Below are 26,289 nucleotides of genomic sequence, written 5' to 3' on the forward strand. Positions count from 1 at the left end.
ACTAAATGAACTGTTGTTAAGTCGAGGACTACGTGTAGCGGGGTTGTTAAGTGAATCTGGCTCCCCCAGTGACACAAAAAGTGATCACATGACAGTGCAACCGTCGTAAATGTGAATCAGTTGTCAAGCATCTGAATGTAAATCAGGTTACCATGGAGATGCTGCAACGGTTATAAGAAAAATGGTTAAAAGTCACTTTTTTTCTGTGCCATTGTAACTTTGATTTAAAGTTTTGTTGCTGCAGCTTCTAGGGCAGTGGGTGTCAACCTTCCCAAAATTATTTTATGTTTTCCGTATTTTTTCGAAAATATGTGTTTTCTGATGGTCTTAGGCGACCCCTGTGAAAGGGTCGTTCGACCCCCAAAGGGGTCCCGACCCACAGGTTGAGAACCTCTGTTCTAGGGTGTGCATGGGGCGTCCTAGTGTTGCCCGTACCCCTGGCATTTCTTGGTGGTCTCCTGTCCACAGGCTAACTTGGTCTAAGCCTCAGGAGAACCAATGAACTCTCTTTTGGCATGGAAACAAATTTCTTGTCCATATAACAGTTATATGGTTTTATTCCAAAGAGTTTTAGATTTTGTAGTCTCGCCTAAGCTCCAAGAGTTACTAATCGCCTCTCACCCAACTCCTAACTTCGTTTTCTTTTTCCCAACTCTTCCTCACTTTCCTTCCTCCCTCTCCCCGCCCCCCGCTCCACTGCTTCCCTATTTACTTTTGCATTTTGTATGTCGTGTTATAACTCAGTAAAACGTTAAAACATGAAAGACAAAAGCTAGGAATGAGGAATGTAAAGAATTCTTACAGCTACATGGAGATAAAGCAAAATAAAGTGTAATAACCTCAAAGACGACATCCTATCCTTTAATTAAGTGAAAGCTTTTTTTAATACACGAGTCTGCTCACCAATGTGTTGCTTTCTGAAAAGACACACAACTGCTGCGAAAGTTGTATCCCGCTTTGCAACCTGATGAAAACCTTTTCTATTACATTGCAGATGAAGATCCTCGTCGGCTGCGCCCGTCAGCATTTGGCCCTCTTCAGGCCCCGTTGTCTTCACAACAGCCTTGCTCCGCCATTGTGGAAAAGAGGCCACCAGGTGCTCCATTCTTTTCAAAGCCCTACTATTCTGCAACAGGGAGGTAGCCCCTGGATGCCTGGCCTTTGCAGGGTGCAGTCCCGATGGCTGAGTAGCGTTGACTTGTCTCAACGCGATCCAAAGCCACCGTCTAGCACTGAAAACTCAGAGAAATTCACCGTGATTTACCGATTCCCGGCCATCCGGTTGTTGAAACTCTTATCGAGGCTGAAAGTGGTGCAGACGGGCTTCGGTTTGCTGGTTCTCCCTCCGCTCTGGTATTTCGATGGGCTAAACCATGTTACTTTGGTCACGGGCCTCTTCTCCTTCACCCTCGTATTTCTGTACGCCCTCAGCTTCTTTCTGGAACGGGTCATCGGCTTAATGTATCTGAACGAACGCAGGACTCTCTTGAAAATTTCGCACCTGACATTTTGGGGGAAGAGGAGGAATTTCTGCTGTCCGGTCGATTCTGTGGTGACCTTAGGAGACAAGGACAGAGATAGCAACAGGTTCCTCCTGAAGTTCAGACAGTGCAACCAGAAAAAAGTCCTGTATTTTTCACTTGTCTTGGGTCAAGTGGTGGACCACGAAGCCTTTGACAAAGTGTTTTGGTGTTATTCCTAGGTGTGTGTGTGAGAGAGAGAGAGAAGGGGGAAAGAGAAATTTTAACACCCACCCAGAATGTTTTGCGCTGTGGATTCATAACCTTGTCAACTAAAATATAGCTAGTCCTGAACTTACAATCACAACAGAGCCCCAAATGTATGTTGTTAAGTGACGCATTTGTTAAGTGAGTTTTGCTTTGTTTTATGACCTCTTACCACGGTTGCTAAGCCTGCAACCAGTAGTAAGGTCCCTCCAATTGTTTTCAGTTGTGAGAAATGAACAATTGCCACCATGCTTCTTATTTCTGCTGGAGAATTTCAGCGTTTTTACGCTGGAATAATTCTCTACTGCTACAATCGGTGGTGTTTTTCATCCTCGACGACCAGATTGCGTTGTAAGAAATGCCAAACTCTGAAATTCATTGCTGATGTTTCTTTATTTATATACTAGTTGATAACCCAATGTTGCCTGGGTATTTATTTATAGGGTGGAAATGTCCGAACCAAACATAATTTCTAATGTTGGATTTTCTCCCTTACTAGAGGGAGCCCCTTTGTGGAGTAGCGTGAAGCCTTTACCATGGCAACTCCACTGCGCTGTACAGTAGAGGCCATTTTACGGCAGTACGGTAGAAGCCATTTTAAGGCACAACAGGCTGTATCTTAACAGAACACACAAACACACACACACACACACACACACACACACACACACTGAGGGGTGTTAGGGGTGTCAACCACCACAGTATTTTTTTTCCATATATATATTTGTGTTGTATTTGTGCTGATAAATAAATAAAGGGAGATTAGTATAGATCTTTGGGCATACCAGGGAATACATACACACACACACACACACATATTGAAAAACCAATAAAAAAGTTTTGTTTTTTTTAAAAAAGAATCACACCATTGAGCTGTATGTATTTATTGTTGTAGAGCTCCTCCTGCAACAGCCAAAGGAAAAGGGAATGACATGGTGTAGCCTTCTTGCAGGACGTCCGATCTGGTAAACATAGACTTGAAGTAGGCTTAGGGGTGTCTCGAGAAGAAAACTGACCCAAGGAGAACCAGCAGTGCCCAGGGATAGAGCTGGATGCCTGCAGGGGCCCCTCCCTCCATTCAGAATAATAAATAGCAACACACACCTTGATCTTCTTTTTAAACACCACGAAAAACATGTCATTACTTGCAAAGTATGTAAACAATACATTTTGCATTTTTGCACCCAGGAAGAGGGTGCTGCCCACATGATCCCCCGCTGGACATGAGGGAACGACAGCCCTTTCTGGCGCTGCCCGCAGAGATGTGATGGGGAAGCCCTTGGGTTTCTCATCCTGCCTCCATAGCTTCATTTCCGGTTAAAGATCCAACTTCTCCCACACTTTCCTATGGGACATTTTTATCAGGGTACCTGATACTGTTGGTCATCAGCATTACTTCCTTCCCCTGAAAAAAAAGTGTCTTTGAGCCCAACACACTTGAAGAGGAAGCAGATGGAAGTGGCCTTTGGCCTTTGTGTGGCCGGGAGCCTCGAGGCGTGACACTTTGCCAGGCTCGGACCAACAAAAGTTGCTATGCTCAACACTCATCTGCGCTCAGCCACAAACCATGGTTTAGATCCGTGATGGCAAACCTATGTGGTGGCATGCAGAGGGCATCTGTGCCATCGCCAGCTGCTTCTGGTTTCCAGCATGCCAGCCAGCTGGTCTTCGTGGGCACTGAAGCGCCGGAAAACGGCCTGAAAATGGCCAAAATAATGTCCTGAAAATGGCCCAAAATCCAGCCTGAAAAAGGCAAAAAACAGGCATGTGCATATCAGCCAGCTGGTGTTCGCGGGTACTGGAAAATGCCCCAAAAGTAGGCCATTTTCCGGCCATTTTCTGGTACTTTTTTTGGGCCATTTTCAGGCTGGTTTTGGGGCCGGAAATGACCTGAAAGCAGCCCAAAGAGATGGCCAAAGACCTGGCCAAAAACGCCCAAAATAACGCATGCGCGCACCAGCCAGCTAGTGTTCGTGTTTCCGGCGCTCCAGGGTGCACACATGCATGCACATTCCAGTTTGGGAACTAGATATATATGTATTTGTTACAACCCCTGGTATGCCCAAATATGGGAGGGAACTCACTACTCCCCCTTTCTGTCTATCGGTTCGCTGCAGGAGACCTTCCAGGCAGAAAACCATATTTTTAATGTTGCCTTTTTATATTTGTGATGTATTTGTGCTGATAAGTCTCCCTTTATTTATTTATCAGCACAAATATCTCCACCAAAAAAGGCACCAGGTCTTATTTTCGGGGGGGGGGAATATCCTCCACTGACTCCTCAGTTGTGTGCATCTTTTTATCCCGGTTATCAAGCTAGGACTTACTTTCTGAGTAGGTCGTATTTTGGGGGAAACACGGTATTAGGCTTGGCCCCAATATGTCATTGCAATCATGCTGCAATTAACATGGGGGTTTACAGCAGTCTAGACAACTGAAAGGAATGAGGGCCATAAGTGGACTGGGCTTCCTGCCCAGATAGGACTCACAGATTGCCGACTCTGGGAGATGCTCTTAAATCACTGAGCTGTAGGGGCTTCTACAATAGAGTCGGGGGGACATTCTGCCTAACAGAGCAAGGGGTCTTCGTGTCAACTGCAACAGCCTACCAAAATGTCCTCGGCATATAGTTGCACATACAGTCTCTTTTTCTTTGAGGTTTTGAGGTTCCTCAAAGTGTCCTCGGAGAAGATGTCCACGAAGAGAACTGGCCTAAGGAACAGATCCCATCCTGACCATGCAGTAAGGTTGCCCCACACATTAGGTGAGTGGGTAGCTGGACTCTTTTCCTTGATCCTACACCACAGGCAGCCCGTGGAGTTCCACAGTGTGACAAAACAGAGGACGCAGAGCTTCAAGACAGAATTGGGACAAAATCCATCACGAAGCCCCTGCAACTGTAAAGAAAAACTTAGCCGCAACACCATTGTTCTTCAAATAACGTTCTGCCGTCAAGCCAACTTGCAGCAGGATTTTGCATGCAATTCCATCCAGATCTGATTTTTAGCAACTATTTTCCGTATTCCAAGAAGACGCAGTGAGTAAAAATACACTGCCACCACTGGCTTTTTTTTTTTAGTTCCATGAATTCTGGGGAATGCTGTTTGTTTATGATTCTGGTCCAAGAGCATCCATGGAGGATAAAACAGTCAAAAGTGCAAAGTCCTTTTGGTTTTGGTTTACACGTGCTGAATGTTCAACATTTATAACAAAGGGCTCCAGGCTTCCCTTTGCTGCCCTGATCCAACCAAAGCAGAATTCTTCACGCAATTCTACCATTTTTTCCTATGGGAGACAAACAATGTATAATGTGCAAGATCGTCACTTCGTCTTCTCTTCGATGCTCCTCGTTCTTGATGGCTTCCCCTGGGGTGGAAGCCCAAAAGCACTAAGAGCGTCTCTGCAATGGCTGGCAGGGTCCGATGCTACGCAAAGTAGGCCCAGAGGAAGACCCCGGCGCTGATGCACAAGATCAGGTTGATGTTGAGGATGTGCTTCACCAGAGGTGCTTCGTCAAGGATGGCCGTGACTCCAGCTTTGGGTTCAGCAGGCGTCCCGGGTGAGTCCTTATCGCTGCTCTCCATCCCACAGACCCACAAAAAGAGGCTCATGAATTTAGACTTCTTCTTGGTGTCCAAAGGACCTGCAGGCAAGACAATCAGCAGTAAGATGATGAGGGGACTGGAGGCTAAAACATACGATGAACGGTTGCAGGAACTGGCCATGGCTGGTCTAGGGAAGAGAAGGACCAGGGGAGACATGATAGCAGTCTTCCAATAGTTGAGGGGCTGCCATAGAGAGGAGGAGGGGGTCAAGGTATTCTCCAAGACACCCGAAGGCCAGACAAGGAATAATGGATGGAAACTGACCAAGGAGAGATTCAACCTGGAAATAAGGAGGCATTTTCTGACAGAACAATCAACCAATGGAACAGAAGTTGCCTTCGGAAGTTGTGGGAGCTTCATCCCTAGAGGCTTTCAAGAAAAGAATGGACTGCCATCTGTCAGAAATGGTGTATAGGGTCTCCTGCTTGAGCAGGAGGTTGGACTAGATGACCTACAAGGTCCCTTCCAACTCTGTTCATTTGAAAAAAGAACTCCACGGTTCCCTCAAAAGCTCCTCATTTGAACCTTTGGAATTTGCTGGCAAGTTTCTGGGACCAACTAGGGTCAACGCTGATCCCAGAATGTGTCATTATAAATTCTAAAGCTCAGATCAGTAGATTTAATGTCCTAATTCGACTTTTACAAATTTGCAAGGGTTTGGTATTTGTTTTTTGTTTTTTTGGCAAGGCCCCCTCAGCATTTGCAAGGGATCTGCTGGGCTTTGCCAAGAGGCGCCTCGAGGGGTCACTACAAGCCTGTGGAATTCCCTTCCTCCCATTGGAGAGAGAGGGGGGGCAGCCTTGGGGATTCTCCCTCTGGGGATCCCCAGATATTGGGGCTTCTTTCTTTTCTTTTAATAATTTTTATTAAATAAATTCAATAAATATTGAATTTATTTATTTTTATTTATAAAATATTTTTTTAAAATAAATATTTATTGAGTAAAAAAGACACAAGAAGGAAAAAAACCACAATAAACAAAACAAAACACGGAACATACATAACAATATAGAGTAATTTTACAGCTTTCCATATCGGCTTTCCTGCCTAGCTTATATAATTCTCCCTTCTGCATTGCCTTCCAATTACTGTAGCCTTGTCCTATGATGTAACAAGCATAGTATAAACACTTATAGTAATATTCATTATTTGTATCTCCATCTATTTGTATTCTCTATTTCCTGTTTTGGCTTTTGATTTCTAGCCACTTGTATATTTTATTCCAAACATTCTGAAAGTCTGATTCTTCTCTTTCTTTTAGTTCTATTGTCATTTTGTCCAAATATTGGGGCTTCTATCAGCACCATTTTACAACCTCTTTAATGCTGGGGGGGGAGGGGGGCACCCATGGTTTTGTAGCCAGGATAGAAGATGCCCAGACTTGGCTTTGGAGCCAAGAAACTGCTTTGTCCCTAGAAAAGCGCATCTCAGCCTCCCTTTAAAAAATGGAAATGCACCTGCAGTCCCTCCTGTCTGAGTGTTCGGAGACCTATTGCACAACTGAGTAAACTGAGGCAGCTTCTTGGAGGAGAAGCGAAATGCTTTGAAGGAAAAACCCAAGAAAGTCCAGTTGCCTTTTGGAAAAAGCACCTTTGGGACAACTGAGACCTGGATAACTCTCCAAAGACAATGGAGCAATCCATCTCTGGATGCCAATGGGGGGTTCTGCTCCTGCCCAGCCTTCGTTCACGAGGCCTGGCTGGCTTCCTGATTGACCTGGACTTGGAAACCCTCCCCTCAGAATTTGGGAGACAGAAACTCAGTTGATCAAGGCTGCCTGGGGTTGGGAAGGAGGAGATAGGATCGTGGGATTCAGATGGTTCGAACCGGTTTGCATGAACTGGTACCTCCGACAATCAGCCGGGGAGCGAACCGGTTCACTTGGACCATCAGGTGGGTCCACCCGCCCGCCCCTGTGCTTTACTTACCTACATCCTCTCAGCTGATTTGCACGGATTCCCGCACCTCAGCTGTGTTACTCCCCAGAAGTAACGTGGAAGGCAGGGGTGGGATTCGGCAGGCATTACTGCCAGTTCACTCATGTGCGGGCTTGATGCGTGCTGTGCGTGCATGTGCAGTACAATTAAAATTATTCTGCGCATGCGCAGAACTGAAAAACAAGATGGCGACACCAACGGCGCCACTCCCGGGACCTGTTCGGAAACGTGGCCAGCCTGGGTCGCTGCTAGTTTCAGCGACCCAGGCCGCCAAATCACTACCAGTTCGGCTGAACAGGTCCAAACTGGTAGAAACCCATCACTGGTGGAAGGTAGGTTTTGTTAAAACCCCTGATGCGTGCACACGAAGCCCGCAGTCACCAAACCGGATGTCAAACCGGCAGGATCCCACCACTGGATAGGATTGAATCTTCGCCTTTTCACTGTAGGTCAGGATCGAGGGTTTTTCTCTCTCCCTCCAAAATTAGAATGGCCCTGATCCTGATGGCTTTTCATAAAGCTTTAGAGACTTGGCTGAATAGCCTTGTCTGGGTCCCCTTCCTTGGCTTTACTTTTCACTGGCTTAATTAGTATACAACAGGGGTGTCCAAACTTGGGAACTTTAAGACTTGTGGACTTCAACTCCCAGAATTCCCCAGCCAGCCATGCTGGCTGGGGAATTCTAGGAGTTGAAGTCCACAAGTCTTAAAGTTCCCAAGTTTGGACACCCCTGGTATACACTATGTTTATTTTTGATGTTTTTGGTGCTTTAAATGTTTCTTTTAAATAGTTTTAGAATTGCCACCTAGAGTCATTGGTTGAGATGGACAGCTATAGAAATTGAATGAATGAATGCGATACACAAAGACAGGGAGGGAAATAGATGATATAGACAGATGTTAGAAGACAGGCGAAAGAGAGAGAGGGGGGGGAGAGAGGGGGGGAGAGGGAGAGGATAGAGCTGAGATGGTGAACCTTTTCGGCACTGAGTGCCCAAATTGAAATGCGCAGGCATGTGCACATACCGGAGTGCTGGAAACCCAAAGACCAGCTGGCCAGTATGCGCATGCCTGTCTTTTGGCCATTTTGGGGCCATTTTCAGGTTGTTTTTCAGGCCGTTTTCTGGTGCCCGCAAAGACCAGCTGGCCGGCACGTCAGAAACCAGAAGAGAAGCTTGTGATGGCATACGTGCCCACCGAGAGGGCTCTGCATGCCTCCTCTGACACCTGTGCCATAGGTTCGCCATCTCGGCAATAGAGTAACTTGCGATTAATATTTCAATCAATCCGTTTTTCTGCACTAAATCAAAACAATGGCTCAATCAATTCACAGACTGGAACCTACTTTAGACTGGGGGGCAGGGGGGGCCAATTTGCCTTCTGCTCTGTCCTTTTGGAGCAGGAGGTCAAGGAGGCACAACCCCCCCCCCCCCCCGGAGCCCCAATTCGTGGTCTCCATCAGATGACAGATTCATCTGTTGCTCTCCCAGACGGGCCTCTTACCTGAAGGGTTTTTGCAGCTGTTTTCTGGGCCATCCGTGATTTCCAGCTGCCCCGCAGGAGAAGGACCAGCCTCATGGATTCCCTTGACCGGAATGGATAACGATGGAATCGGAACATCCCTTTTCCTTGGAACATGCTTGCGTGTGAACCAGGTGAGGCCGCTGATCTGTTTAGACAAAAACCAGGATTCAACAGAATGGCTTCCTTCCTTTCTTGTGCCTTATGATTCGTAACGAATGTATCTTGTCCTTCTACGTACATTGAGAGCATCTGCACCAAACCCAAATTCCTTGTGTGCCCAATCCCACTTGGCCAATAAAGAATTCTATTCTGTTCCAAAGGCATTCCACGCGCAAAGGGCACCACCATTGGAGTTCGGAGCCATCCTTAGGTTAGGCCAGTTAACTCAACAAGTTCATCAAGAAGAGACTGGGCTGCTACCTGTCAGAAATGGTGTAGGGTCTCCTGCTTGGGTAGGGTGGGGGTTGGACTAGATGACCTACAAGGTCCCTTCCAACCAGTGGTGAGTTCCTGATCCCGTTCCAACCCGGTGTCGTCCACATGGACGTGCGCATGCATCCAGCGACGCCTCTGTGAGCCTCTGCTCCAGCTGCTTGGCGGAGCATCGTGCAGGCCTGTACGCGTCGTGTGCGTAAGCGCCAAAGACTTTAAGGAGCGTGGGCGGGCGGGTGGTAAGGAGCTCCAGACAGGCTCTGGTACACCCGTACCGGGGCATACCGCCTGCAACCCACCACTGCACTCTGTTAAACCTTATTGAGAGCGGATTTGCTGTTTTGCAGCTGCACAGAGGACGAAACTAGCCAGAATGAATGAAATCATCAGCACAACTCCTGCTCCAAAAGACATCCTCCACCAAGAGACTTACAGGAGCAACCAGGGAAGGTGACTTCCCATTGCCAGAAATTGGGGCCGATGCTCCACCAACGCTATTCCAAGCACGGGGCCTTCCTGGGCCCTCGCCTGGCAGCGTGGTCGGCTGATGTGCCTTGGATGGTGAGGTAAGCATGCAGAAGGTGGAGGGGAAGAGTCCCATAGGTTTTTACAGCACCGCTAAAATGGAGAAAATGTCAATATTCTGCATACTTTCTGGCCTCTGCTAACATACTGTAGATATCTGTAGAACTAGCGAGTTTGCACATTTCTCCGGGTTGTATCATCGTTTTTCCTCTCTATAGAAACCCCCATTTCTAAACCTTGAGGTGTCTGATACCTGACATAATAGCAGTCTTCCAACACTTGAAGGAAGAAGGGGACCAACTTATTTTTCAAAGCCCCAGGAGGCAGGACAAGAAACAATGGATGGAAACTCACCAAGGAGAGAAACAGCCTAGAACTAAGGATAAATTTCCTAACAGTGAGAACAATCAACCAGTGGAACAGAAGTTGCCTTCAGAAGTTGTGGATGCTCCATCATTGGAGGCTTTTAAGAAGAGACTGGACGGCCATTTCTCTGGAATGGTATAGGATCTCCTGCTTGATCAGGGGGCTGGACTAGAAGACCTCTGAGGTCCTTTCCAACTCTTCTTCTGTTACTGTCTTTGGAACATGATCTCACTGCAAAACAGGCAACTCCAGCCAACCTATTTCTTTAATGAAGCTTGAGTCTACAGAGCTTAATTTGGGTGGGTGGGGAGAAAGTATTTCTATTGAAACAGACATTCGTTCTACCCATCTCTACGTGACTCTTAGATCAACTCCTTAGTTCATTGATTTTATTCTAGGTAGCCAGATCAGTCTAAGCAGGGCGCTAAAGCACGACAGTGGAAACAGGCAGCATCCCTCTCAATGCGCGTACCCTTTCCTCTGGAGGGGGCTCCGTCAAGAGGCTGATAGCTACCACCACGATGAGCGTGATCACTCCCAGGATCATGGAGAAGTAGAGATAATGCACGTATTTCACCACAGCTGGCCGGTTATCTGACTCCCCGCAGCCCGGCTGCAGGTAGACGAAATCCAAAACCATCCGGATCAGGCCTATCACCATGCCAATTACAAGACCACAAAATGCCCCCTGAAGGAAAACCAAGAAAAGAAACCAGCAGTTAAGGGAGGGAAAAGTCGAACTTTGGGGATTTGGCATGTGATTCTTGGTTCTGGCTATGCATCACTGCAATACAATTGACTTCTAATAAAATTATACCTTTCTCAACAAATGGAGCCAAGGATCCTTTCAATTTAGAGCAGGGGTCCTCAAACTGTTTGAACAGGGGGCCGATTCACTTTCCCTCACACTGTTGGGGGTGGTGCACCAGATGGGTGGGTGTAGCTAGGTGGTCATGTGATTGGGTGGGCGTGGCCAATTTAGCAGTCCCTTTTGCCTTTGTCCTTGCCGTCCTTACTCAACCCAAGGAATCTAGTTACTTAAGACCCCCTCCCCCAAAGGGAAAAAAAGGCCAAACTTTCTTGCCACTTGCCTAACTTCATTACAACAGCAGCTTCAGGCTTCTTAAAATAGGCCATTAAAAAAAGAATAAAAAATACTTTTAATGGATCACATGGCTGTGAAAAACATCTGAAAGGCTGTTTTTAAAGACTTTTAGTGACTTTTATGACTTTTAAAGACTTTTAATGGATCACATGACTGTGAAAAGCATCTGAAAGGCTGTTTTTAAAGACTTTTAGTGACTTTAATGACTTTTAAAGACTTTTAATGGATCACATGGTTTTGGAGGGCCGTATCCAGCCTGCGGGCCATAGTTTGAGGATGCCTAATTTGGAGGTTTAAGTGATGGCATTTCTGACATCACCCAAGAGTGCTCAGAATTACCTTCTCGTTTGTCCGCTTCCAAAAGCATCCGAGGATAAACACAATGGCCACCGGGGGCTGCAGGTAAGAGCTGATGGTCTGGATGTAGATGAAGAGCTGTCCACCCTGGCTCGCCTGCACCAGTGGGATCCACAAAATGGAAATGACGACAAGGAGCAGAACAAACACCCTGTGGGGAGAAGGAAGGCCTGGTCATTTGGATGACACGCTCTTCAAACTGGGGATGAGCAGATCATGGCAGAGAGTGGAGGCCTTCCCCTCAGGAGCTTTGGAACGGTGGATTTGGACTGAGCAAGGTTGCAAAAAGCTCTCTGGCCTTCCAAGAGCACAGCCCTTCTCTGCCGTTCGTTAAAGGATCCTGAGCTTTTTCAGGCTTCCGGGTAAGGAAAAGTTTTGTTAGGCCTGCCATCTTCAGCATTCCTTGCTTCGTTGGCATCCTGCCATAAAACACGGGAAGAGGGGAGGAGGATGGGGAAATAGGAAATGGGCAAAGGGAGGAAGGGAGGGGATGATAGGGTGACAGGAACCAGAAAAGAAGTGGTATTCAGCAGGTTCTGACCAGTTCTAGAGAGCCAGTAGCGGAAATTTGAGCAGTTTGGAGAACCAGTAAACACCACCTCTGGCTGGCCCCGCCCCCATCTATTATCTGCCCCCTGAGTCCCAGCTGATTGGGAGGGAATGGGGATTTTGCAGTAACCTTCCCCAGGAGTGGGGAGAGAATGGGGATTTTACAATGTTCTTCCCCTGGAGTGGGGAGGGATTGGAGATTTTACAGTATCCTTTCCCTGGAGTGGGGAGGGAATGGGGATTTTACAGTCTCCTTTCCCTGGAGTGGGGAGGGAATGGGGATTTTACAATGTCCTTCCCCTGGAGTGGGGAGGGATTGGAGATTTTACAGTATCCTTCCCCTGCCATGCCGCCAAGCCATGCCCACCAAGCCACACCACGCCCACCAAGCCATGCCCACAGAACCAGTAGTAAAAAATTTTGAATCCCACCACTGAACCAGAAGTGTCAATCTGGAAGGAACCAGCTGATCAAGGATAGTCTGTGAGAGTGAAATGTGAAACTACTTTGAAACAAACCTCGATGCCATTCCTCAAACGCTTAAAACAAATACGACTGGACACTGATGGACTGGTCAAGGGGGAGGGAACAAGAGACAGGGAAAAAATGCAGGCTTTGCACAGAAATATTCAGATCCAGCTTTGCTTATCCTGTAACCTTTTGAACTTAGTAAACCTTTCGCTTCAATCATGGAGTCAAGGGTCTTTCTTTCCTAAAGACCAAGTTGGGACAGTCCTGACACATTGCTTTACAGAACCCATTCATGAACATTGTGATGCAATTTGAATCATTGAAAAAAGGTCAGGCTCCTTGAATGATCATCAGAGAGGTTTTGTGCGCACACACAGAGTCATCTCTTTCAAATCATTTCTTTCAAGTGATCCTCAGAATAAGCTCATTCCATATAGATCTTTTTTGTTCGTTTGTTTGGCTACAGCTTGCCTCCTAGAATTAGAATAGAATACAGCTGGAAGAGACCTTGGAGGTCTTTAGTCCAATCCCCTGCTCAAGCAGGAGAACCTATATCATCTCAGACAAGTGACTGTCCAGTCTCTTCTTAAAAACCTCCCGTGATGAAGCACCCACAACGTCTGAAGGCCAGCTGTTCCACTGGTTAATTGTCCTCACTGTTATGAAGTTTCTCCTTAATTCTAGGTTGCTTCTCACCTTGGTGAGTTTCTTGCCCTCTGATACTCCTCAGAGTAGAGTATGCCTGGGACTGTTGCTAGATGGGTCCCATGGCCTGGGAGGTCTTACCTGCCAACGATCATGAGCTCCCATTCAGAAGATAGTGGTCGAAGATTTCGCCAAAGGTCCATGGTAAAAATCGTGCTTGCGCTGTTGAAGATGGAAGTCAAAGAGGACATCAGCGCTGCGATCATGACTGACATCATAAGCCCTCTTAGTCCTAGAAGTAAAAAAGAGGGGCTGTTGGTGAGCTAGGGTGAGAATATTCCTTATCAGCATCCTCTTCAGGACATCAAAAAATTCTTGCTCTTTGCTAAGTCATAGCTTGCTTCCAACTCCAAAAAAATAAAATAAAATCAGGAATTGTTTCAATTGACAAAGGGAAAAAAAATATCTAGGTTACTTTTCACAGATGTATAAAACCACAGAACAGAATAACTAGAATTAGAATTATTAGAATATTTTTTCTTGGCTAAGTGTGATTGGACCCACAAGGAATTTGTCTCCAGTGCAGAAGCTTTCAGTGTACATACAAAGAACAAAGGGACAGGTCATAAATCATGATACAAACGACAATTGACAAATCATAACATGCCAGTAGGAGAAGGCAGTGAGAAAGAGGAGAGGTGAAAAAGATGAGAAGATGCTATTCCATCTAGTTTTATGTTATCTGCAAGTGTTGCAATTATTTTCTCCACCATTAATCTAACCTCCTGCTCCTGAAGGCAAAAATGCCTCGGGCTCCAGTGGTGGGTTCTTGATCCCGTTGCAACTGGTACAGTGCAATGGGGCCGGCCGCCGACCATGTGTACCAGCTGCTCGTTGGAGCGTCAGGCACGCACCATACACTCCGTGTGTGCGCGCAAATGCCCCGATCGGCTCAAATAGTGTTAAGGAGAGCAGGAGGGCGGGTGGGCACTCAGGAGCACCGTACTGGAACGGTACCTAATGCTCTCAGCGGGCACCGGTATACCGGGACGTACTGGTCATATCCCACCACTGTCGGGCTCCCAAGAGTCCTATCTAGGCCTGCCTGTTAACAGTGCCCCTCTATGCAGTAATGAGAAGCCCCCTTACCCAGTGGCAGAAGCTCAAGGACAAGTTTGGGGTACGCAATATCTGAACATCCAGACGGATTGCCACAGATCTCCTTACAGGAGTTGGGATCAGCACAGGCCACTAGATCTGCAACAAAACAGAACGAAAAAAAGTTACGAAGGGTGAGAGAAAACTGGACAAATTGAAAAGGTTAAAAAAAAAAGATTAGAAAGCAGATTCAGGGCTGCCATTTTGTGATCAGAATGGACCCTGCAGGATGGAAGTGTCCCAATTTCTACTTCTGGAAGCAATAGCAATAAATCTAGACTTATATAGGTCTAAGGCAGGGGTGTCCAAACTTGGGAACTTTAAGACTTGTGGACTTCAACTCCCAGAATTCCCCAGCCAGCTGGCTGGGGAATTCTGGGAGTTGAAGTCCACAAGCCTTAAAGTTCCCAAGTTTGGACACCCCTGGTCTAAGGTATATACCTCTTCACAGTGCTTGACAGCCCTCTCTAAGCAGTTTACAGAGTCAGCATTTTGCCCCCAACAATTTGGGTCCTCATTTTACCAGCTCGGAAGGATGGAAGGCTGAATCAACCTTCAGCCTGGTGAGATTTGAACTGCCAAATTGCAGGCAGCCAGCAGAAGTAGCCTGCAGTACTGCACTCTAACCACTGCGCCACCGAGCCGTCTTGGTTTTCCCAGCTGAGCCCATCCTGCGATAGAGACTGGTAGCTCCTGCAACTTTCTTTCCAGAAGGATCTCTCCTGAATTCTAATCTCTTACCTGAGTGCGAATGAAAATCCTGAACTGCCTCAAAAGATCAAAATGCAAATGCTGAAACAATTCCTATATAGCTAATTTCTAGCTATCTGGGATATATCTACAACCTTGCTCAGGGGTGTCCAAACTTGGGAACTTCAAGACTTGTGGACTTGTCTTAAAAGTTCCCAAGTTTGGACACCCCCGAGTTACAGCAATTTCCAAGGAGATGAAGGGAACCAAACTTTATTTCTAAAAATGTAAAAAACCCTTTCATCTACCATGTTTCCCCGAAAATAAGACAGGGTCTCATTTTCTTTTGACACCCGAAATAAGCACTTGGCCTTATTTTCAGGGAGGTCTGATTATTTTTGAGGTTCAGGAGGCGGTGAGCATGGTCACCTCCTGGCTGCTGCTGTGTTGCAATATTTTTGGAGAGGGCTTATTTTTGGGGGAGGGCTTATTTTAGGCCATGTGCTCAAAAGCCCAATTGGGCTTATTATCCAGGGAGGTCTTATTTTGGGGGGAAACAGGGTATAAATATTAAAACATTCAACCAAGATTCCCAGGTCACGGGATGCAATAGGTACAACTGAGAGAACATGGCTTGAAGGATGACTGCTAAAGTTTAAAGACCCATTATATAATTTAAACAGAGAATCAATAACATGAAATAAAGCGAGATTTTAAACACGGCAGGAGAACCAAACCCATAAATTAAACCAATTCCTGGCTACTTGCTTTATTTATTTCTACAGAAAGAACAGTTGTCTGAAGCAAACAGCTCCTCTACTCCGGTTACCTGGCCTTATCTTTGATCTGAGATTCTAAACCTTAATCGGAGTCGGAGGAGAACTTGTACTTTTCCCAGTCTCACTCCACAGCTTCTGGAGGACCTCTTCTGCCTCGCATCCTTTGTTTTAAACCAGCCAGCCATTTCTAAAGCCAGCTGAGGGAGGGACGGTAGTATTTCACTCAAGGTGGCCATGGACATTCTGTAGGTGTATTGATAGTTTGCTTGGGCACCTGGCAGGCGAGTTGCCTTCATCCATCACTCCAGCTCTCCTCAGGAGCACCCATACAGTGGCCAGGTTACCATGTCAGAATGTGAAAGACACACACAAGAGCATGGATTGTTTATTTCCGAGGTAGCTTTTTTCTACGAACCCAGCCAGAGATATTTTCCCCAGGGAATTCAGATTAAGCAAAGTGTAGCTGAATGTGTGAACCCAACCAAGTTTATACATCATGCTTGGTCAAACTGAATTATAATTGGCTTAACTATCTATTTTTAAAAATGTAATTGACTGAGTTTATTCAACACAATAATTATGACAAAGAACCCACATGGTCCATTAGGCCCAAATAAGCAATCCACATCTTAGTTTTGTATGCTGTGGGAACATAGAGAGGGACCAAAATCAACAATAGATAACTCAGCAAAGAATGTAAAAAGGCCAATAAAAACAAACAAACCAGGATAACTATCACAACTGTATACAGAGGAATAGAAAGAGGTTTATTTTCCAGAACAAATAATTCTATTTTTTTAAAAATCATATAGAAAAGAAGAAGCATTTGAATGTTTTTGAGAATTACACCTCCCTTTGTATCCTGATTTGCTCTGGCTTTAGCCCAGTCTCGGTGAACTGAGGAAGAAACAGTCTGAGAAGACGTGTATTTACTAGATAAAATGTTCAATATTTAAATGAATCTTTTAATAATGTATTAAATAATAAAAAGCGCATAAATAATGAAATAATAAAATATATTAACAATGTACTAAATAACAAATAATAGTACATTAATACTACTAAATGACAAATAAAAATATATTAATTTATTAAATGTATTTATTATTATTAATAAATTAAAACATTTATTATTAAATAATAATATATTGATAATTATTAAATAAATAATAATAATATATTGATAATTATTAAATAATTAATAATGAGGCTGTCTTCTTAGACTTTCTGTCAGGTTTCCTAAAAATGTCCTAATTGATTCATGAGTATTGAGCCAAGTTTCAATATAAAACTACCGTATATTCTGCCATATAAGGCAATTGGGCATATAAGACGACCCCCTACTTTCAGGCGCCCGTGAGCCGTCTGAAGGCCTCTGTGCTGCCGGGCTTTCGTAGTTTGAGCTCAGCGCCTTCCTCCTCCAGACCTCCAGCCAGACCTTACTAAGCCATCCCAGCGCTCATCCATCCATATGCCCAGGCGAGGAGCACAAGGTTATCGATTGAAAGGCCGGCGTCTGCACTGGTAGCGGCGCGGCTTTTTGCTTGGCAGCGTTGCTTTTTCTTTTCTTTTTCTTTTTTGGTATACTCGGCATATAAGACAACTCTGATTTTTTAAATAATTTTTTGGGGTTAAAAAGTCGTCTTATACGTTATAAATACAGTAGTTATTTATTAGGAGCACCATTAAGCAAGGCCTTTTTGCAGTCAGTTCTACGTTTTGTTTGAGTTATAGATGAACCTTACCCCTGTTCCTTCCCTCCCCTCAGTCTGTGTCATAAATCACATTCCCCAATGAGGTGCACCCCTCCCAAGTCTGCTGCAGTAATCTGAGATCCGACTCTAGCTGAAAGTATGCGTGGAATGCGCTCCTCCCCCCTTCCCTCACTATGGCGACGTTAGGAGTTGACTCTTTCTTTCTTAGTTCATCCCCTGGGCTAGAACCAAACCATATCAGCATACGAAGGGAAGGGTGATTCTCAAAAAACCCCAAATGCTTCTTCTTTTCTACATGATTTTTTTCCCTTTATGGGCCTCCCCGCTCGCTCTGACCTGGAAAGAGGATGCGGCTGATCATGCCAGGCAAAACCATCATGAAGAGAGGCAGGATCTTCAAGTAGGAGGCTAGCAGGGCACCGCCTTTGGCATGAGAGAGAGACTTCGCTGCCAGAGATCTTTGGACAATGACCTTCAATGAAAAGGAGATGCAAAGCGTTTATTTTTCCTTCTTCACTTACAAGAGCCTCCCGTGTCACACTAAGGGAGTCTGCGAGGGATATTAAAAAAAAGTTCAAGACGGCGGTCACAACGGTCCAAAGTTTCAGCCAATTTTTTTAAAAAGTTGTTTTGGCTCCCTTGGCTCTGGACTCGCAGATGCTTCTGACTCCAGGACCTAGAAGGTAAATGAAGATGTACCCCAAATGTCACTCCACCAAAGTAGACCAGACTAAAAAAAAACAAGGCCAAATAGCACTAGCAATAGACTTATATACCGCTTCATAGTTCTTTACAGCCCTCTCTAAGCGGTTTACAGTGGGCAATATTGCCTTCTAACCACTGCAAATGATGGATGGATGGATGGATGGATGGATGGATGGAAGGAAGGAAGGAAGGAAGGAAGGAAGGAAGGAAGGAAGGAAGGAAGGAAAAAAGCAATAGCAATAGCACTTATATACCGCTTCACAGTTCTTTACAGCCCTCTCTAAGAGGTTTACAGTGGGCAGAATTAGCCTGCAATACTGCCTTCTAACCATTGCAAATGATGGATGGATGGATAGATGGATGGATGGAAGGAAGGAAGGAAGGAAAGAGCAAGAGCAATAGTATTTAGACATATACAGCTTCACAATTCTTTACAGCCCTCTCTAAGTGGTTTACGGAGTCAGCCTCTTTCCCCCAACAATCTGGGTTCTCATTTTACCCACCTTGGAGGATGGAAGGCTGAGTCGACCTTGAGCTGGTGAGAATCGAACTGCCGAACTACAGGCAGTCAGCAGAAGTACTGCCTTCTAACCACGGAACCGCCGTGGCTCTTTTAGGATACGTTTATTGTAAAGCTCTAGGGACAAAATTTTGCAAGTCTGAATGTCCTTGCTCCTCCCTCCCTCCCTCCCTCTCTTTATCTTTGTGTGAATTGGAGGGTGCCAGAGGACCTGTCTGAGAATTTTTCTCACATTGTTTTCTCTGCCGGGGACTTATAGCCAGCTTATCTGAACTGTTGCCTTGGAAGCAGCTCTTCCTTCTGTTCATCAAGGCCGTTTGCCCTGCCCTCTCCTCCATATAGGTTGCGATGCTGCGTTCTGAAAGCAGACAATGATGGCCTTGAATGTGGGAAGCCTGGATTGAAGGCCTATAGTCAGGAGAAGGGAGGGGGTGTCCTCCCCACCAGAATGCCACTCATTCAGAACATCCACCAAGGTTGGATCATGGTGCCAACCATATCAGTATTTATTTATTTACCAAACTTATTCTCCAAAGCATCAGAAGTCAAGACAAGAAGCCATGGATGGAAACTAACCAAGGAGTGAAGCAACCTAGAAGTAAGGAGGAGGAATTTCCTGACAGTGAGGACAATTAACCCGTGGGACAGAAGTTGCCTTCAGAAGTTGTGAGCGCTCCATCACTGGAGGCTTTTGAGAAGAGATTGAAAAACCATTTGTCTAATGTGGTTTAGGCAGGGATCTCCAATCTTTTATGACTTGTGGACTTCAACTGCCAGAATTCTGGGAATTGAAGTCCACAAGTCGTAAAGTGGCCATAGTTGGAGACCCCTGGTTTAGGGTCTTCTGCTTGACTAGTGGGGGGAACGGGACTAGAAGACCTCCAATGTCCCTTCCAGTCAGTAGTAGGTTTCAAATTTTTTAGAACCTCTTCTGTAGGTGTGGCCTGCTTTGTGGGAGTGGCTTGCCAGCCATGTGACTGGGTGGGAGTGGCTTGCCGGCCATGTGACTGGGTGGGAGTGGCTTGACAGCCATGTGACTGGGTGGACATGGCCAACTTGCAAAATGTGGTGAAACTCACTTAATGCTCTTGCTTAGCAACCAAAATGTTGGCTCAGGAACTCTGGCATTTGAAGCACGCAAGTCTTAAAGCTGTCAAGTTACAAGACCCTTGCACTCCTAACCCTTTAGGAAAAAAACCTCCAGGGGTGTTCAAACTTGACAGCTTTGAGACTTGTGGACTTCAACTCCCAGAATTCCTCCTCCAGTCATGTTGGCTCAGGAACTCTGGCATTGAAGTGTGCAAGTCTTAAAGCTGTCAAATTACAAGACCCTTGCACCCCTAACCCTTTAGAATCCCCCCCAGGGGTGTTCAAACTTGACAGCTTTGAGACTTGTGGACTTCAACTCCCAGAATTCCTCCTCCAGTCATGTTGCCTCAGGAACTCTGGCATTGAAGTGTGCAAGTCTTAAAGCTGTCAAGTTACAAGTCCCTTGCACCCCTAACCCTTTAGAATCGCCCCCCAAGGGTGTTCAAACTTGACAGCTTTAAGACTTGTGGACTTCAACTCCCAGAATTCCTCCTCTCACTCTTCCTCTTGATGATGTGCGGACGGGTGGGGGGAGGGAACTGGAACCGGTTCTAAACGGCACTGTAGATTTGTGGAACCTCTTCTATAGAAGAGGTTAGAACTGGCAGGAACCCACCCCTGCTTCCAATTGAAACAGTTGAATTGAAGTCTACAAGTCATAAAGTGGCTTAAGGTTGGAGACTCCTGGTTTAGGGTCTTCTGCTTGAGCAGGGGGGGGGGACTAGAAGACCTCCAATGTCCCTTCCAATTCCATTATTCTATGTTCTACATAGCCACCCATCTCATAAAATGTAACTCTGCAGGGTCAGAAATATGTGTCACGAGTACAGGCAATTCCCAGTTTCATGATGGATTCTATTTCCAAGGTCTGTCCTTAAGTCAAATGTGTATGTAAGCTGGAACAATGTTATATAATACTGTACAAATAGCATTGTGTGATGAACTTGAACCTCTGTGTATTTAACTTGAATCATTGTGTATTTGATTCACATTTTGCAACAATAGGCTCCATTCTTAACCATGGGTCATCCTGAAATCAGGGCATTCTTAACCCAGGGAATTGCTGTATTACCCTGGCAACACATGACCATGTGGGCAGATTGCAGTGATGTTCTCATAATGCCCGACATTTCAGCTGCTACGCTTGAGAAATGATTCACAGGAAGTTGAGTAAACTTTCTCAAGTACGCACCCCGGCCCTAATTAAAGCAGCCACGTCTTTTTCCATCCCCAGTTCTCCCTTAAAAGCATGTTATTATTTCAGGGGTGAAATGCCACTGGTTTGGAACGGTTTCTCCCGAACCAGCAGTAAAAAAAGCTACCAGTTGTCCCCAACCGGTATTTCCGACGATCAGCTGTGACACGCGATTTATATTACTCTTATATTTCTCTTCTTCTAAAACTCTCCCTCTTTAGGGCCTGCGATGATTCATTGGTCAAAGAAGGCGAGCTCGTCATCTGGAAGCTGACAGACTGGGTTTGAGACCTGAGTGCCATGCAATGGGATGAGCTCCTGTTACCGTATTTTTTGGAGTATAAGACGCTCCTTTCCCCCCCCCCCCCCAAAAAAAGAGAATGAAAATCTGGGTGTGTCTTATACACCAAATACAGCATTTTTGGCCTCTTGAAACTCCGCCCACTTCGCAAAAATGGATGTGCAGAGGGTTCGGGAGGCCTGCAAAATGCTCCTGGAGGCTGGGGAGGGCAGAAATGAGCGAAAAACAGGCCATATTTTGCTTGTTTTTGCCCCCCCCCCCAGCCCTCAGGAGCATTCTACAAGCCTCCTAAAGGCTATGACTGTCCTTTTTGGGGGGCAAAAAAATGAGCCAATTTTTGTGAAAAACAGACCGTTTTTTGCTCATCTCCCCCCCCCCCCGAGCCCCCGGAAGCACTTTGCAGGCCTCTCAAACTCTCTGCATGTCCCATTTTTCACAACAAATGAAGTGTGCAGAGGGTTTGGGAGACCTACAGAGTGAAAAAAACTTTTTAAAAAATTTACCTCTTCAAAATCTTGGTGTGTCTTATATTCAGCTGTGTCTTATAGTCCAAAAATATGGTAATTGCCTCAGCTCCTATCCACTTAGCAGTTTCAAAAGCATGCAAATGCGAGTAGATCAATAGGTACCATTTCAGTGCGAAGGTAATAAGCCTTTGTATGCCTTTGGTGTGTAACCATGATAGCTACATGACCACAGAAAATATCTTCCGACAACACTGACTCCCTCAGCTAAGAAATGGAGATGAACATCGGAGCCTAGAGTCAGATACAACTGGAAAAGGGAAATCTTTACCTTTTAAAGCTCTTCCTCACCCTCAAGACAAACGTAGCCGATGAGATGAATTTACCTGGTCAGTGCACCAGTACCACAGAGATGGGATGGTCATTCCCACTAGGATTCCTGGCCAGGGAAAGTCAGATGTGATGGGGTCCCGGAATATGTGGAAGGCATCCTCTCTTGGCAAGCCACAGCTAGTGTTTCCATAATGGTTGCTTGCAATGGCTTTGAAGTATCTGTTTTTCAGGTCCTCAAACCCTTCGACTTTGGCAAAGCCTACAGAGGTTGAAATAGACCAGTTCAGCTGCCTCCCACAGCAAGCTACAGAACAGCAATTCTGAACACACATACACAAACACACACCAATGGTGCAAGGGTGGGTTCCAGCTTCTGTTACTGCTGGTTTGCTCAGGGATGTGCTTTGCGCGCCAAGCATGTATGCACAGTAGTAAAAAAAACAACACCAAGATGGCGGTGCCTACAGCACCACCAATAGAACCAGTTCGGGGGCACGGCCGGCCGATTTACTACCTACTTGGCCGAATCGGTATATACCACATCTCTCTCTCACACAGACACACAACGACACACACAAGAGTACTCACTGAAGCCCATCAGGGTGAGTGCGCCAGCCAACATGATAACTGTCTGCAGAGTGTCCGTGTAGATCACTGCCGCGAGGCCACCTGTAGATGGCAAGAGCGAGATTAAGTCCCAGTTTCTGCCCCAAAAGTCTGGACTAGCCTTAAAAAAGCCCTTCCCTGACATTGAAAGGTTTATTATTATTTCATTTGTTAAATTTGCATGCCCCCCTTCCCACCCATAAGCAGTTCTCGGTAGCTAAAGTTAATTTTATACCTATCAGAAAATTGATAATTGAGGTGTGATTTAAATGTGATACTGGAGTACTGCAACCAACTTTGGTCACCATACAACAACAACAAAAGGAGACTTTGGAAAAGGTTCGGAGAAGATGGTCAAAGGCCTGGAGACTAAAACACATGAAGAACAGTTTCAGATTTGGGCTTGGCTAATCTAAAGAAAAGAAGAATTAGAGGTGACATGACAGCAGTATTCCAGTATTTGAGGGGCTTCCACAAAGAAGAGGGGGTCAAATTATTCTCCAAAGCACCAGAGGGCAGGACAAGGAATAATGGTTGGAAACTAATCAAAGAGAGAAGCCACCTGGAATTAAGAAGAAACTTCCTAACAGTGAGGACAATGAATCAGTAGAAAAGCATTCCTCCAGAAACCATGGGTGCTCCATCACTGGATGTTTTGGGTCCCATTTTGGGATGTTTTGAGACTAGACAGTCATTTATCTGAAGTGGTATAGATTCTCCTCCTTGAGCAGGGGGTTGGACTAGAAGATCTCCAAGGTCCCTTCTAGCTCTTTCTGATTGGTTGATTGGTTGATTGATTGATTGATTGAAATGGTCTAGGGCCTCCTGCTTGAGCAAATGGTTGGATTAGAATACCTCCAAAGTCCCTTCCAGCTCTATTCTATTCTAATTCTAAATATTGGGAGATTTCTTGGAAGGCTCGCTCTTCGTGTTTTTAACTAGAACTCCATGCCAAAAATTCCACCCATCTGATTATTTGCATCCCAAGTACCTAGCCTACATTTGGTTTTACTATTTTTAATACAACAATACTTTCTCAACAAGGAAGATGTGCCAGTTGGAAAGCAGCCCTTTTGGAAAGAGGAGAAACAATTTTATGACGCTGGCAGGGATGGCAAAATTGACGTTTTGATTAGAGAAAAGACACTGATTAATATGAATGCTGATTTGGAAACCTTTCTTTGTGAAACAGAAAAAAAAAAGAAAAGAAATTGTGGCACGCCCGTTTGATGATTAGAAAAATCAGTAGATTATAGGAAAAATGAAATTGATGTTGTAACTTTAGAGCAAGCAGGTCAATTTAAATTTATACTTATGTCACGTAAGAAAGTCAGAAGTCGTTTCTCTGTCTTTCTTTTTCTCTTCTTTGTGCACCTTTCGCTTTGCTGTTTATTCTGTGTCCTATCTCAATTATTAGTTTTTGTTTGTTTTTATATTTCTAGTTTAAACAATCTAGTAAAGTTATCAAACGATTGTATTGAGCTGCGTTGGCGCAGTGGTTAGAGTCCAGTACTGCAGGCTACTTCTGCTGACTGCTAGCTGCAATTTAGCAGTTCAAATCCTACCAGGCTCAAGGGTGACTCAGCCTTCCATCCTTCCAAGGTGAGTCAAACCAGGACCCAGATTGTTGGGGGCAAGAGGCTGACTCTGTAAACAGCTTAGAGAGGGCTGTAAAAGCACTGTGAAGTGGTATATAAGTCTGTGCTATTGCTATTGCCTTTTGCATAGGATGGAAAGAGAGAGAGAGAGAGAGAGAGAGAGAGAGAGAGAGAGAGAGTAACAGAGAGAGAGAGAGAGATTTTGTGGGACCCAAATCAGCTTTCAGATGACCTGACTCTTCCTGTCTTCTTCAAAAAAAACTTTTGGGGGATTGGGGAGCAGACACAGTTGCCAGCCTGGTAAAGAAGGCACCTCTGCCCTTCCCATCAAGCCATTCGGTGATCTAGCTAAGATCATGACTGGCTCCTTGCTTGCCATCCCCCCCGCCACCCCCGTGGTTTAATTTCCCCTGTTTTTCTCTTCCTTGTTAACAAGTAGTTCTCTGGGCAGTACACAAAAAGACTCAGCTGAATGCCATAACTGTTTTAAAAAGTCTTTTCAAGTAGTTAAAAAAAGGGAAACTTTGAGGACATCATTTCACTGAAGTTCAAAGCAAGGGAAGATGAAAAGGGGTAATATTTTCTAAAGAAAGCCAGAACAAGATCGTCGTTGCTTTGGAAATTTCAAGATGTTCCTTCTCTGTAGGTCAACACATCTAATATGTTGATATTTTCTTTCTTGCAAAGCACGTCTGTGTATCGAAGTTATTATTATTTTTTACAAAGCATGCAATGTGAGTAATAGTTTACTTATTTGCAAATGCTACCCCCTCGCTATATTTTTTTTGTTGGCAATGGGGCAAAATGAGGTGTCCAAAAAAGCAACAAAAGTCAAGCAGCACTTGAAGCCCCAAGAAGAACTGAAGGTCACAAAACAGAATTTAATCAACATTTTAGGTATATTAGGGTGAGTCACATCATGCTACATCCTCTTTGATTGTTACCTGTGGAAGAGGATGAGAGACAGGTACCTTGGTCTATATCAGTGATGGCGAACCTATGGCACATGTGCCACAGGTGGCACGCAGAGCCATTTGCCAGGGCACGTGAGGCGCTGCCCTGTCAGCTGGCCAGCACACATGCGCACGCTGGCCAGCTGAGTTCACCCTTTTTTAAAGCCATTTTTTGCCCTCCACAGGCTCCAGAGGCTTTATAGGAGCCTGGGGAGGGCGAAAAGAGCCTCCCCTGCCCCCCTGGAGGCCCACCGGAGACTTCATGAACTTCCCTGAAGCCTCCGGAGCGCAAAAAAACGGTCCTACGGGCAAACCGGAAGTTTGGGAACAGACTTCCTGTTTGCTCGGAGAGTCATTTTGAGCGCTCAGAAGGCTTCAGGAAAGCCTCTTGATGGTCCCTGAGCTCGGAGGGTCATTTTGACTGCTTCAGAGGCTTCAGGGAAGCCTCCTGAAGGTCCCTGAAGCCTCCGGAGGGCTTCTGGGGGGTCGGGGAGGCTGTTTTCGTCCTCCCCATGCTCCTATAAAGCCTCTGGAGCCTGGGGAGGGCGAAAAAAGCATGCAAAAATGGGGTGGGTCGCATCTGTAGTGCGTGCATGCACACTGGGGGGGGGTCGCACATTGCATTATGGGTGCTGCACACCTGCACACGACCCCCCTGCGCTCCCCCCACTTATGGCATGCCAGCCAAAAAAGGTTCACCATCGCTGGTCTATATACTAAACGAAGGAGCCATTGGGATCCCCATTTCAAAACAACTTACTTTATGGGCGGCCAGAATCTGAAAATAACATTTAACACAGCACAGGACCTGAGCAAAATGATTTGGTTGAGATCAGCATATGTGGGACTGATTAGGATAGATTGTAGGGGTAATACCCAAATATAATTTTATCATATTTTATTTATCTATATATTAAATTATTATATTTTATTCCAATTTC

At 45.5% G+C, this 26,289-nt stretch overlaps 2 protein-coding genes across 4 annotated transcripts in view; one reads left to right on the plus strand and one right to left on the minus strand.

Annotated features, from left to right (window-relative positions):
* Positions 1-994: 994 nt before the first annotated feature.
* Positions 995-1,702, plus strand: TMEM186 (transmembrane protein 186; the record flags this gene model as incomplete). Its single annotated transcript, XM_081965507.1, has 1 exon — positions 995-1,702. The coding sequence occupies one exon, from the start codon at positions 995-997 to the stop codon at positions 1,700-1,702; it is 708 nt and encodes a 235-aa protein (XP_081821633.1).
* The window catches only part of SLC5A11 (solute carrier family 5 member 11), a 41,364-nt gene continuing 16,774 nt past the window's right edge, over positions 1,700-26,289 (minus strand). For all 3 annotated transcript variants that reach the window (XM_081966009.1, XM_081966008.1, XM_081966010.1), the window contains 9 exons: positions 22,780-22,860; positions 22,245-22,450; positions 17,921-18,056; positions 14,392-14,499; positions 13,384-13,534; positions 11,560-11,728; positions 10,588-10,803; positions 8,772-8,937; positions 1,700-5,370 (listed from right to left, as the gene is read on the minus strand). In XM_081966009.1, the coding sequence (XP_081822135.1) occupies positions 5,153-5,370; positions 8,772-8,937; positions 10,588-10,803; positions 11,560-11,728; positions 13,384-13,534; positions 14,392-14,499; positions 17,921-18,056; positions 22,245-22,450; positions 22,780-22,860 (1,451 nt within the window). In that variant the 3' untranslated portion in view covers positions 1,700-5,152. The remainder of the gene's footprint in view (positions 5,371-8,771; positions 8,938-10,587; positions 10,804-11,559; positions 11,729-13,383; positions 13,535-14,391; positions 14,500-17,920; positions 18,057-22,244; positions 22,451-22,779; positions 22,861-26,289) is intronic.

The sequence above is a fragment of the Natrix helvetica genome (assembly GCF_964273705.1).
Source record: "Natrix helvetica genome assembly, chromosome: 13".
Lineage (NCBI taxonomy): Eukaryota > Metazoa > Chordata > Lepidosauria > Squamata > Natricidae > Natrix > Natrix helvetica.